This window comes from Oncorhynchus nerka, linkage group LG4 (assembly GCF_034236695.1).
Source record: "Oncorhynchus nerka isolate Pitt River linkage group LG4, Oner_Uvic_2.0, whole genome shotgun sequence".
NCBI lineage: Eukaryota > Metazoa > Chordata > Actinopteri > Salmoniformes > Salmonidae > Oncorhynchus > Oncorhynchus nerka.
In genome coordinates, this window is record NC_088399.1 from 27,493,520 (window position 1) to 27,507,721 (window position 14,202).

General features: G+C 43.7%; 1 protein-coding gene across 6 annotated transcripts in view; it reads left to right on the top strand.

Annotated features, from left to right (window-relative positions):
• LOC115117338 (ceramide transfer protein-like) overlaps window positions 1–14,048 on the top strand; it is a 76,197-nt gene extending 62,149 nt beyond the window's left edge. For 4 of the 6 annotated variants that reach the window (XM_065017415.1, XM_065017417.1, XM_065017414.1 and 1 more), the window contains 6 exons: window positions 2,501–2,596; window positions 3,040–3,172; window positions 9,090–9,160; window positions 9,338–9,466; window positions 9,842–9,971; window positions 10,186–11,571. In XM_065017415.1, the coding sequence (XP_064873487.1) occupies window positions 2,501–2,596; window positions 3,040–3,172; window positions 9,090–9,160; window positions 9,338–9,466; window positions 9,842–9,971; window positions 10,186–10,442 (816 nt within the window). In that variant the 3' untranslated portion in view covers window positions 10,443–11,571. Of the gene's footprint in view, window positions 1–2,500; window positions 2,597–3,039; window positions 3,173–9,089; window positions 9,161–9,337; window positions 9,467–9,841; window positions 9,972–10,185 lie in introns of all 6 variants that reach the window. The other 2 variants (XM_065017418.1, XM_065017419.1) reach the window with 1 other exon arrangement.
• Window positions 14,049–14,202: the final 154 nt, after the last annotated feature.

Sequence of the window (14,202 nt, forward strand, 5' to 3'; positions counted from 1 at the left end):
GTCTCGTGTGTGTGTGTGTCTCGTGTGTGTGTGTGTGTGTGTCTCGTGTGTATGTGTGTGTGTCTCGTGTGTGTGTGTGTGTGTCTCGTGTGTGTGTGTGTGTCTCGTGTGTGTGTGTGTGTGTCTCGTGTGTGTGTCTCGTGTGTTTGTGTGTGTGTGTGTGTGTGTGGGTCTCGTGTGTGTGTGTGTCTCGTGTGTGTCTCGTGTGTGTGTGTGTGTGTGTCTCGTGTGTGTGTGTGTGTGTGTCTCGTGTGTGTGTGTGTCTCGTGTGTGTGTGTGTCTCGTGTGTGTGTGTGTCTCGTGTGTGTGTGTGTGTGTGTCTCGTGTGTGTGTGTGTGTGTGTCTCGTGTGTGTGTGTGTGTCTCGTGTGTGTCTCGTGTGTGTGTGTCTCGTGTGTGTGTGTCTCGTGTGTGTGTCTCTCGTGTGTGTGTGTCTCGTGTGTGTGTGTCTCGTGTGTGTGTGTGTGTCTCGTGTGGGTCTTGTGTGTGTGTGTGTGTCTCGTGTGTGTGTGTCTCGTGTGTGTGTGTGTGTCTCGTGTGTGTGTGTGTCTCGTGTGTGTGTGTGTCTCGTGTGTGTGTGTGTCTCGTGTGTGTGTGTCTCGTGTGTGTGTGTCTCGTGTGTGTGTGTCTCGTGTGTGTCTCGTGTGTGTGTCTCGTGTGTGTGTCTCGTGTGTGTGTGTGTCTCGTGTGTGTGTGTGTCTCGTGTATGTGTGTGTGTGTCTCGTGTGTGTGTGTGTGTGTCTCGTGTGTGTGTGTCTCGTGTGTGTGTGTGTGTGTGTCTCGTGTGTGTGTGTGTGTCTCGTGTGTGTGTGTGTGTCTCGTGTGTGTGTGTGTGTCTCGTGTGTGTGTGTGTGTCTCGTGTGTGTGTGTGTGTGTGTGTGTGTGTCTCGTGTGTGTGTGTGTGTGTGTCGTGTGTGTGTGTGTGTCTCGTGTGTGTGTGTGTGTGTCTCGTGTGTGTGTGTGTGTGTGTGTCTCGTGTGTGTGTCTCGTGTGTGTGTCTCGTGTGTTTTGTGTGTGTGTGTGTGTGTGGGTCTCGTGTGTGTGTGGGTCTCGTGTGTGTGTGTGTCTCGTGTGTGTGTCTCGTGTGTGTGTGTGTCTCGTGTGTGTGTGTGTGTGTGTCTCGTGTGTGTGTGTGTGTGTCTCGTGTGTGTGTGTGTATGTGTGTGTCTCGTGTGTGTGTGTGTATGTGTGTGTCTCGTGTGTGTGTGTGTGTGTCTCGTGTGTGTGTGTGTGTCTCAGGTTTGTGTGTGTCTCGTGTGTGTGTCTCGTGTGTTTGTGTGTGTGTGTGGGTCTCGTGTGTGTCTCGTGTGTGTGTGTGTGTGTGTGTGTGTGTGTGTGTGTGTGTCTCGTGTGTGTGTGTGTGTGTCTCGTGTGTGTGTGTGTGTCTCGTGTGTGTGTGTCTCGTGTGTGTGTGTCTCGTGTGTGTGTCTCTCGTGTGTGTGTGTCTCTCGTGTGTGTGTGTGTCTCGTGTGTGTGTGTGTGTCTCGTGTGTGTGTGTGTGTCTCGTGTGGGTCTCGTGTGTGTGTGTCTCGTGTGTGTGTGTCTCGTGTGTGTGTGTGTCTCGTGTGTGTGTGTGTCTCGTGTGTGTGTGTGTGTGTCTCGTGTGTGTGTGTGTCTCGTGTGTGTGTGTGTGTGTCTCGTGTGTGTGTGTGTGTGTCTCGTGTGTGTGTGTCTCGTGTGTGTGTCTCTCGTGTGTGTGTGTCTCGTGTGTGTGTGTGTCTCGTGTGTGTGTGTGTGTGTGTCTCGTGTGGGTCTTGTGTGTGTGTGTGTGTGTGTGTGTGTCTCGTGTGTGTGTGTGTGTGTGTCTCGTGTGTGTGTGTGTGTCTCGTGTGTGTGTGTGTGTCTCATGTGTCTCGTGTGTGTGTGTGTGTCTCGTGTGTCGTGTGTGTGTGTCTTGTGTGTGTCTCGTGTGTGTGTGTCTCGTGTGTGTCTTGTGTGTGTGTCTCGTGTGTGTGTTTCGTGTGTGTGTCTCGTGTGTGTGTCTCGTGTGTGTGTGTGTGTCTTGTCTGTCTGTCGGTGTGTGTCTGTGTCTGTCTGTCTCTGTGTGTGTGTCTCTGTGTGTCTGTCTGTCTGTCTGTCTGTGTGTCTGTCTGTCTCTGTCTGTCGGTGTGTCTGTCTGGTCTAGTCTAGTCTAGTTTAGTCCCCTCACGAAGTCCACAGATTCAGGTCTGAGGTAACTGCTCTGTGGCAGAGTGTAGTGCCCCCCACAGGACTGGCTGAATTACTACACTTTCATCCCACAGGCATCTGTCTCTTTCAGCATGAGGCTAGCTTCCAGCATGATGTTGGCTGCCCCTCTGACGATGCTATGTTGCTGTTGAGATAGTACTGTATTGTCTGTTAGCACACAGATTTACTGGCCTCTGCATGTCATAGTGACTACCTCACAATACAAGCGTTGGCTTGTCTTTCCTGTATCACTTTTATATTTATCGGTGAACATTTATGTTTCTGACCTTTAACCCTGTCTGTCCCTTCCTCTTCCTGGTTGACTGTGATAGGTGGAGGAGATGGTGCAGAATCACATGACCTACTCGCTGCAGGATATGGGCGGAGACGCCAACTGGCAGCTGGTGGTGGAGGAGGGGGAGATGAAGGTAGGAGAGAGGGGGAGATGAAGGTAGGAGAGAGGGGGAGATGAAGGTAGGAGAAAGGGGGAGATGAAGGTAGGAGAAAGGGGGAGATGAAGGTAGGAGAGAGGGGGAGATGAAGGTAGGAGAGAGGGGGAGATGAAGGTAGGAGAGAGGGAGAGATGAAGGTAGGAGAGAGGGAGAGAGGGGGAGATGAAGGTAGGAGAGAGGGGAGATGAAGGTAGGAGAGAGGGGGAGATGAAGGTAGGAGAGAGGGGGAGATGAAGGTAGGAGAGAGGGGGAGAGCGAGAGGAGAGAGGTGATGATTATATTGCCACTGTCAGTCTTGTTATACAAATGTAATAAAAATGTACATGAATAACACATATGCACCCATCATCTAAGCCAACTGGAGCAGTTTGAGTCCCACACCTGTTTCTACATCTTCCATCTGTATGTGTGTTGTGAAGGTGTACAGGAGAGAGGTAGAGGAGAACGGTATTGTCCTGGACCCCCTGAAGGCCACTCACTCCGTAAAGGGAGTGACCGGACACGAGGTGTGCCACTATTTCTGGGACACAGATGTACGCAACGACTGGGAAAGTAAGTTTCATCTGAACAGTAGTTCATATATCTGGCACTACAGTTTTCTTTTTTTCTTCAATGTAAAACAGAGCATCGCAACAGCAATGCAGAAACAAACAAAAAACCTGTTGCCATAAGGTAAGTACAGTACCATATATGAAAGCAATTATGATAAGACTTTTTACCATGTCTTTCTTTAACTTAATGAATCAGGTCAGCCTGGTTTGTGAAAGCTATCCATTTCTCCCAGTTTCTTTTTCATTTTTTTTTTGAATTGTTAAGGCATATGTAAATCTTTCCATAGCAAAAATCTATTGACTTATACTTTACAATTCTTCAGACTTTGGGTATTCTACTTTTTACCAACTCCTGTTAATGACTTTTGTACTAGTGACAAGTCAAACATAAATCAAGTATCTATCACTGTTAGTCACAACTCCTGGTAAGGACTTTTGTAGGTACATTACAGGTTCTAGGGACTCTTTTATTACAGAACATACATTCTCCCAGAACACTGTTCATTTGTTACATTCCCAAAAGATGTGTGGTTGGCATCTACATGGCCACACAGACACCAGCATGGTTGTTGTTTACCTAGCGGGTGCTTTTTGATTCTAGGTGTGATAGATTTTTCCAACAAAACTCCCGCCATGTTCTTACGTTTGTAGAAGTATGTTGTGTTTTGCATATATTGTCCCAATCTTCCTCTGAAATATCAGTCTTTAATTCCTTCTCCTATTTTGCTTTAATATAAAAGGTTGATTCTTTTCTAGAAGCAATCAGATCATGACAGAGTGAAGAAATTGTCTTGGATGTTCGTTGTTTATATAACATGTGGAATGACAAGGATAGTCCCATTTGGTATTGCATCTTTCATTTTTAACGGTAAGTATTTGAAAAGAACTCGATTTTTCCATACCACAATTCACCTTTAAATTCTGGAAATGTAAGAGCTCCGGTCTGAGGAACATCGGTCTAAGGGACTGCATCTCAGTGCTAGAAGCGTCACCAGAGACCCTGGTTAGATTCCAGGTTGAATCACAACCGGCCGTGATTAGGAGTCCCCATAGGCCAGCGCACAATTGGCTCAGCGTCGTCTGGGTTTGGCCGGGGTAGGCCGTCATTGTCAATAAGTGTTTGTTCTTAACTGACTCACCTAGTTAAATATAAAAAAAAGAGCTAAGTCCTCTGCAATGGTACAAAATGCTGTCATGCCTAGGGCTGTGGCGGTCACGATATTTCGTCAGCCGGTGATTGTCAAGCAAATAACTGTCAGTCTCACGGTAATTGACAGTTAATTAACATAAACAAATCAAATCACATTTTATTGTCACATACACATGGTTAGCAGATGTTAATGTGAGTGTAGCGAAATGCTTGTGCTTCTAGTTCCGACAATGCAGTAATAACCAACGAGTAATCTAACCTAACATTTTCACAACAACTACCTTACACATACAGTGGGGCAAAAAAGTATTTAGTTAGCCACCAATTGTGCAAGTTCTCCCACTTAAAAAGATGAGGCCTGTAATTTTCATCATAGGTATCACATATCACTTCAACTGTGACAGACAAAATGAGAAAAAAATCCAGAAAATCACATTGTAGGATTTTTTATGAATTTATTTGCAAATTATGGTGGAAAATAAGTATTTGGTCAATAACAAAAATTCATCTCAATACTTTGTTATATACCCTTTGTTGGCAATGACAGAGGTCAAACATTTTCTGTAAGTCTTCACAAGGTTTTCACACACTGTTGCTGGTATTTTGGCCCATTCCTCCATGCAGATCTCCTCTAGAGCAGCGATGTTTTGGGGCTGTTGCTGGGCAACACGGACTTTCAACTCCCTCCAAAGATGTTCTATGGGGTTGAGATCTGGAGACTGGCTAGGCCACTCCAGGACCTTGAAATGCTTCTTACGAAGCCACTCCTTCGTTGCCCGGGCGGTGTGTTTGGGATCATTGTCATGCTGAAAGACCCAGCCACGTTTTATCTTCAATGCCCTTGCTGATGGAAGGAGGTTTTCACTCAAAATCTCACGATACATGGCCCCATTCATTATTTCCTTTACATGGATCAGTCGTCCTGGTCCCTTTGCAGAAAAACAGCCCCAAAGCATGATGTTTCCACCCCCATGCTTCACGTATGGTGTTCTTTGGATGCAACTCGGTATTCTTTGCCCTCCAAACACGACGAGTTGAGTTTTTACCAAAAAGTTCTATTCTGGTTTCATCTGACCATATGACATTCTCCCAATCTTCTTGTGGATCATGCAAATGCTCTCTAGAAAACTTCAGACAGGCCTGGACATGTACTGGCTTAAGCAGGGGGACACGTCTGGCACTGCAGGATTTGAGTCCCTGGCGGCGTAGTGTGTTACTGATGGTAGGCTTTGTTACTTTGGTCCCAGCTCTCTGCAGGTCATTCACTAGGCCCCCTCGTGTGGTTCTGGGATTTTTGCTCACCGTTCTTGTGATCATTTTGACCCCACGGGGTGAGATCTTGCGTGGAGCCCCAGATCGAGGGAGATTATCAGTGGTCGTGTATGTCTTCCATTTCCTAATAATTGCTCCCACTGTTGATTTATTCAAACCAAGCTGCTTACCTATTGCAGATTCAGTCTTCCCAGCCTGGTGCAGGTCTACAATTTTGTTTCTGGTGTCCTTTGACAGCTCTTTGGTCTTGGCCATAGTGGAGTTTGGAGTGTGACTGTTTGAGGTTGTGGACAGGTATCTTTTATACTGATAACAAGTTCAAACATGTGCCATTAATACAGGTAATGAGTGGAGGACAGAGGAGCCTCTTGAATAAGAAGTTACAGGCCTGTGAGAGCCAGAAATCTTGCTTGTTTGTAGGTGACCAAATACTTATTTTCCACCATAATTTGCAAATAAATTCATTAAAAATCCTACAATGTGATTTTCTGTATATTTATTTTCTAATTTTGTCTGTCATAGTTGAAGTGTACCTATGATGAAAATTACAGGCCTCTCATCTTTTTAAGTGGGAGAACTTGCACAATTGGTGGCTGACTAAATACTTTTTTGCCCCACTGTAGCCTACACCTTCACAATAAATCCATTATTTATCTTAGACAGGTCTAAAGAAACATGATATGAAGAAAATGTAGTCTATTTCAGAACCACAGAATTGCATACTCTGAGTTGTCCGTATGTTAGGTCCTGATCTGGCTATGCCAAATGGCTATTCATTTAGCAGACTAGATTTGCTTCGACTTCCGTGGCATTATTTTATAGAATGAAGACTACAATTGAACAAAGCTGAATAAAATAGAAAGGATATTTTCTCCAAACAATTTGAGGGAGTGCGCACAGGCGGCTATTCTGTGTTGAGCAGTTAACAAAGAAATAGGTATTCCTATATGCTTCATAGGGGCGGCAGGGTAGCCTAGTGGTTAGAGCGTTGGGCTTGTAACTGGAAGGTTGCAAGTTCAAATCCCTGAGCTGACAAGGTACAAATCTGTCGTTCTGCCCCTGAACAGGCAGTTAACCCACTGTTCCTAGGCCGCCATTGAAAATAAGAAATTGTTCTTAACTGCCTTGCCTAGTTAAATAAAGGTCAAATTAAATGTAGAGTTATTAATGTAACTTTAGTTGTTCTACAAACGTTGGGCTATATGTTTAGATTTGTAATACATTGTAAGGCTGCATGATGACTCTAATGATGATTTGAAAAAGGTATCTTGAAAGGCATGAGCTCTGCTTTGTTTTTTACGCAGGCTATACACACCATATCAGTCACTGATATTCACAATTTTGACAAGCACTTGATAATGCCTAAAATGTCCTGCCGGCATCCCCTTTGTGTAGCCGTAAATAAATTCTTTAGGCCCTATTTTACGGATTTCATATGACTAGGAATACAGATATGCATCTGTTGGTCACAGATACCTTAACAAAAAAAAGGTGGGGTTGTGGATCAGAAAACCAGTCAGTATCTGGTGTGACCACCATTTTACTCATGCAGCACAACACATCTCTTTCTCAGAGAGTTGATAAGCCTGTTGATTGTGGCCTGTGGAATGTTGTCCCACTCCTCAATGGCTGTGCCAAATTGCTGGATATTGGCAGGAACTGTAACACGCTGTCGTACACGTAGATCCAGAGCATCCCAAACATGCTCAATGGGTGATATGTAGGCCATGGAAGAACTGGGACATTTTCAGCTTCCAGGAATTGTGTACAGATCCTTGTGACATAAGGCCGTGCATTATCACACTGAAACATGAGATGATGGCGGTGAATGAATGGCACGACAACAGACCTCAGGATCTCATCACTGTATCCCTGTGCATTCAAATTGCCATCGATAAAATGCAATTGTTTTCGTTGTCCGTCGCTTATGCCTGCACATACCATAACCCCATCGCCAACAATGGGGCACTCTGTTCACAACGTTGGCATCAGCAAACTGCTTGCCCACACGACGCCATACACGCTGTCATTCATCTGTTAAGAGAACACTTCTCCAGCGTGCCAGTGGCCATCAAAGGTCAACATTTGCCCACTGAAGTTGGTTACAACGCCGAACTACAGTCAGGTCAAGACCGTGGTGAGGATGACGAGCACTCAGATAAGCTTCACTGAAACGCGCTGACAAAACTACACATTTGGACTTTTATTGTCCCCCAGCAGAAGGTGCACCTGTGTAATGATCCTTGATAGTCATTTGTCCCAGAGGTTGAACTGTTTTTGGGGGACCTCTACTGGTAGAGAGGGGAATAAATACAGCAGTCTATGGACTATTCATTTTCACTGCCTTTATTCTAGAGCTGAAATCTAAGGGAAGAAGTGACCATCTCTCTATATCTTCATGAATATTTTGGATAGTTGGCTTATTTGTTATAGCTTTGTAATGTATTTTGTTAGGTTTACCCCTATACATTGCCGTGAAAACGTATTTACTCCATTTCTAATTTTCTCTATTTTTGCATATGTTTGATACTGAATTATCAGATCTTCAACCAAAACCTAATATTAGATTAATGGAACCTGAGTTTACAAATAACACAAAAGTATACCTATTTAATTTATTTAACAAAGTTATTCAACACCCAATTCCCCTGTGTGAGAAAGTAATTGCCCCCTTCCATTCTAACTGGTTGTGCCACCTTCTAGCTGTTGACCAGTCTCTCACTTCGCTGAGGAGGAAAGTTGGCTCACTCTTGCATCCAGAACTGCTTTAACTCAGCGACATTTGTGGATTTTCAGGCATAAACTGATACACGATTTCAATTGGGATTAGGGACTTTGACTAGGCCATTCCAAAACTTCAAATGAGTTGTTTCTTTGAGCTATTTTCATGTAGACTTGATTGTGTGCTTGTGATCATTGTCTTGCTACATGACCCCGCTGCACTTCAGCTCACAGACGGATGACATTCTGTAGAATTCTCTGACTCAGAGCAGAATTCATGCTTTCTTCTAATATATTTCCTGTGATTGGGTTTAGTTAGAGTAGATTTTGTGTTTTGTATAATTTAGTTTGTATCCTGAATTGTAACCATATCCTTCCAACGTATTTGTTAGTTTTGGGAGGCAAGTGTTAAAAACTAGCACGTCCTCGGCATACAAGGTGATTTTCATGCTATTTTCCTCAGATGGTAATACCTTGTAGTTCCTAATGTTACCTTATCGTTTGGGCTAGGGGCTCATTATGTAAGGCAAACAAAGCTGGGGAGGTGCACCATCCCTGGACTGCATTGTAAAGTCATTTTATTTGTCAGATCACTTAAATTCTAACAACAGGATCTTGATAAAGGTTTTTAAAACACTGAATTGCATCTGGCACTTCAGTTTAATACTGTCATTTTCTGCAATGTTGCCAATCTCTGTAGTAACGTCTCAATGTTCAATAATTGAGTGATTTATTTGATATGTTCTTATTCTGGTCTCTCTTTACTTTAATTCAGCTACTATTGAGAACTTCAACGTTGTGGAGACGTTATCGGAAAATGCTGTTATCGTCTATCAGACACACAAGGTAAGAGAGAATGAGTAAAACCCAGATGCCAAAGTTTCAAACCCAGACTCCTTTGGCGTTTTTAAAATGTGTTCCACTGAACATCCCACCACAATAAAGGCACTTTAAAGAGTGCCTTTTAAGTGTGTTTACTAAATGACTGAAAGTAAAATCTACGTGTGTGTGTGTGTGTTGCAGAGGGTGTGGCCTGCCTCTCAGAGAGATGTGCTCTACTTGTCTGCCATGAGGAAGATCCTGGCTAACAACGAGAACAACCCTGACACCTGGCTGGTCTGCAACTTCTCTGTGGACCACGACAACGCCATGGTCAGTATAACCCCCCTACCCCTGGCGACCCAGACACCTGGCTGGTCCGCAACTTCTCTGTGGACCACGACAACGCCATGGTCAGTATAACCCCCCTACCCCTGGCGACCCAGACACCTGGCTGGTCCGCAACTTCTCTGTGGACCACGACTACGCCATGGTCAATCTCAGTTTAGTCTTCTTGAGATGGGCTTTTCCAGGAATTCCTGATTTCCCAGACTGACCTTAATCTATTTTGGGGCGGGGGGGGGTCTGTTACAATAACACCCAGGTTCGTCAAGGTAGAGACTAAACATACATAAAAATATTTATCTTGTATTTTCTTTGGTCAATGCTTGTGAATTGATGATCTTTCATGTCATTGTCCCCCCTCAGCCCACCAACAGGTGTGTCCGTGCCAAAATCAACATCGCCATGATCTGCCAGACCCTGGTAAGCCCACCAGAGGGTGACAGAGAGATCAGCAGAGACAACATCACCTGTAAAATCACCTACGTCGCCAACGGTGAGCTCACCTCCTAAATCACTCTGATAGCCACGACAGATGACCTGCTAGAACAGACAAATAAGCAGTATTACAATAGCCATGTAAACTCAGTAAAAAAAGAAATGTCCCTTTTTCAGGACCCTGTCTTTCAAAGATAATTTGTAAAAATCCAAATAACTTCACAAATCTTCATTGTAAAGGGTTTAAACACTGTTTCCCATGCATGTTCAAGGAGGCATGAGGACTGCAGATGTGGCCAGGGCAATAAATTGCAATGTCCGTACTGTGAGACGCCTAAGACAGCGTTACAGGGAGACAGGACGGACAGCTGATTGTCCTCGCAGTGGCAGACCTACGTGTAACAACACCTACATGGGATCGGTACATCACACATGCAGGACAGGTACAGGATGGCAACAACAACTGCCTGAGTTACACCAGGAACGCACAATCCCTCCATCAGTGCTCAGACTGTCCGCAGTAGGCTGAGAGAGATTGGACTGAGGGCTTGTAGGCCTGTTGTAAGGCAGATACTCACCAGACATCACCAGCAACAATGTCGCCTATGGGCACAAACCCACCGTCGCTGGACCAGACAGGACTGGCAAAAAGTGCTCTTCACTGACGAGTCGCGGTTTTGTCTCACCAGGGGTGATGGTTGGATTTGCGTTTATCGTCAAATGAATGAGTGTTACACCGAGGCCTGTACTCTGGAGCGGGATCGATTTGGAGGTTCCGTCATGGTCTGGGGTGGTGTGTCACAGCATCATCGGACTGAGCTTGTTGTCATAAAAAGCCATCTCAACGCTGTGCGTTACAGGGAAGACATCCTCCTCCCTCATGTGGTATGCTTCCTGCAGGCTCTTCCTTACATGACCCTCCAACATGACAATGCCACCAGCCATACTGCTCGTTCTGTGCGTGGTTTCCTGCAAGACCGGAATGTCAGTGTTTTGTCGTGGCCAGTGAAGAGCCCGGATCTCAATCCCATTGAGCACGTCTGGAACCTGTTGGATCGGAGGGTGAGGGCTAGGGCCATTCTCCCCAGAAATGTCCGGGTACTTGCAGGTGCCTTGGTGGAAGAGTGGGGTAACATCTCACAGCAAGAACTGGCAAATCTGCTGCAGTCCATGAGGAAGAGATGCACTGCAGTAATTTTAATGCAGCTGGTGGCGACACGAGATAGTGACTGTTACTTTTGATTTTGACCCCCTTTTTGTTCAGAGACACATTATTCCATTTCTGTTAGTCACATGTCTGTGGATCTTGTTCAGTTTATGTCTGTTGTTGAATCTTGTAATGTTCATACAAATATTTACACGTTACGTTTGCTGAAAATAAACACAGTTGACAGTGAGAGGACGTTTGTTTTTACCAATAACTATGTATTCTTCAATTAGGGTTTGTGATATTTGAAGCAGGGCCAATATCATTAGACTATATATTGTATATGAATCTACAGGTGTTGTGAATGAACCTGTTCTTTGTGATATCCTGTGTAACGTGTATTTCCTTTTCATCTAAGTGAACCCGGGAGGCTGGGCTCCTGCCTCAGTTCTGAGGGCCGTGGCCAAGAGGGAGTACCCAAAGTTCCTCAAACGTTTCACTGGCTACGTCCAGGAGAAAACATCAGTGAAACCTATTCTCTTCTGAGGTTCACAGGACTCACTACACCACTGTCCACACAAGACTGTTCTGAACATAGCATACCATGACAACCCGAACATAGCTAGCCCTCATGCTTGGTCTCTAGCTCGGTCTCCAGCTAGCTTCAATGTAAGCCCTCATGCTAGGTTCAATGCTAGTTTCCCATTCTACACCTCATGCTAGTTCTTTATACTAGCTCTCAAGCTAGTTTTTATGCTAGCTCCCACATTAGCTAGCATGCTAATGCAGAAAGACCTGTGAGAATAGCCTAAATGTAAAAAATAAAACAAATCCTTTTTCTGGCAGAGATATAATATATAAATGTATGCGTTAAGAAATTTATAAGAAAGCAATTTAAGACATAAAGAAAAAACATGGCTCTATTTTAGTCCTGCTTTTTGTAGTTGTCCTTTTTTAAGAAATGGAGTGTTCCTATTTTGTGTTGATTTAGCTTTTTATAATAATCAGTGGTGGTGTCACAGCTTACTCTCATGCTGCTAATTTTTCAAGTACAACAAAACAATTTAGCCTCCATTTTTTTCCCCCAGAATGAATGTTGTGTTTGTAAAAAATAAAATAAAAAGTGTAGAGGGCTGTCATTGAACTATGACCCCTATGACATAAGACTTGACCTTTTGGCCTTTGTCTCCCTGGTGAAAACACCACTTTGCTGGTGCTGATGGAGGGACGAGACTAAAAGTTTATATTGTTTTCAAATGTTGAAAATGTATTTGTTTCTTTATTTTGGTGGTTGTACTTGAGTCAATAGCTAGGTTTCCAGCCAATTGGGGATAGATTTTCATGCGAATATTCAGAAATCTGCATAAAGAATGAGAATTTTCCCACCAGTGGTGTTTCCACCAAACTGACTTGTTGGTGATAAAAATCAGTGCGTGATGACACAGTGCACTTTTTCACTTAAGTTTTCATGTACTGAATAAAAATCCCATGTCCTTCCATCGCTGTTGCCATAAATAGCAAATGTGCCTACTCTTGTCTTGGCACGTGCGCTCTAGCCAACAACTCGCAGATACAATGCTGGTAGGCTAGTCTACATTATATTATTATGGATTAGAGTGAGAATATTTATATTTGTCAAGCATCGATCATCATGTCACCGGAATAAGATCCTCTATTTATTGGAAAGGAGCATCAAGCTCATCACCTTGCACTTTCATTACCCTGTAAAATGTATAATTTAGCCTAATAAACGGCATGGTTTCCCGAGTCGTAGTGGGAGTTCCACACACCATATCATTGTGTGACTCACAATATTATGGTTATATCAATATTTGTGCATAAAAGCATTTCCACCATTTCACTCGTAATTAATTTTAGACACAAAGATCCCAACATGTTGAACGAACAAATTACCTGTTGGCATTTATAACAATTTACTGAAAGTTAGTTTCTAGCACAGCTGTTGTGATTTTTTTTTCAAATGCAATATAACTTCGCATAAAAACTGGTTGGAAACGTGGTTAGTGATGACATGATGTAGCAGCACAATTTAGAGTTGGGGTTTTAGATATCTTGATTATAACTGTATATAATGTCAGCAACCATTTCTGCTTCAGAACTGTCATTTTTTAAATGCCTGCAGATGCTTTTTGTGACTGACTCCATATGCCTGACTGGGGAGATAACCCAGTATGTTTTGGGATGGGGTAGGTGAGAGGGTGCTGATAGACCGTACACCCATATGAAATCACTAGAGAAGTGCCTAGGCCCGAGTTCCAATACCTGATTATCCTCCTCTCTTCTCCCTTCATTGAAATAATCAACCCTGATATGACTGAATGGAAACCTGAAACTTGACTTTCACTTATCCATTAGGGCTGATGTTCGGTCAGTCATTACTTCTAGAAAGGGAGGAAGGAAGCAGGCCCTTTCAAGGCATTTAGACAGCTCCTATGTTTCAGAGGACAGAAGCTTTATCTCCTGCTGGGCACTTCAGTGAAACAATGACTGAAAACCGAAGTCTTTCATTTCAGATACCTATTTGAAACTAAAGGGTTTGGGGGTTAATGTCAAATTCATATCATACCTCTTAATTGTGATATTGCAATCAGCAGAAATTGATTTTCACATAAAATATCCTTGGAGGATGTGAACTGTATGCTGGCTTTCATTCCCCAACTGGATCAAGTGATTTTTACTTTGTACGTTCACCAATGTGCAAAGTCATCCAATAAGTCTGGTTTCCCAGACTCCGATTGAGCCCACTTCTGGACTAAAAATGCATGTTCTACATTCATTTGTCCTGGAATAGGCACAATGTGGGTCTGAGAAACTGCCCCAATATCTCTCCTATGAATTAAGTTGCACTGAATGTAAATAAAAGTAGTCATGCAAAATCTCTTGGGATTGATTTAAACCCATACTGTGAAAATGTGGCACTTCTTTAGCTCTGTTTGGAAAGAAAAATAAAATAAAACATTTTCTCCACTTCGGTGTGCTTTGAATCCTAGTTTCCCCTCCCCCTTCTCTCACCATCTACAAACTCAATGTCAGTATAATTATACAGAAAGCCAATGAGTCCTGGTATTTAGGTTGTGACGAAAACCAGTTGACATATGGCTTGTTGGAATGAACCTACGGC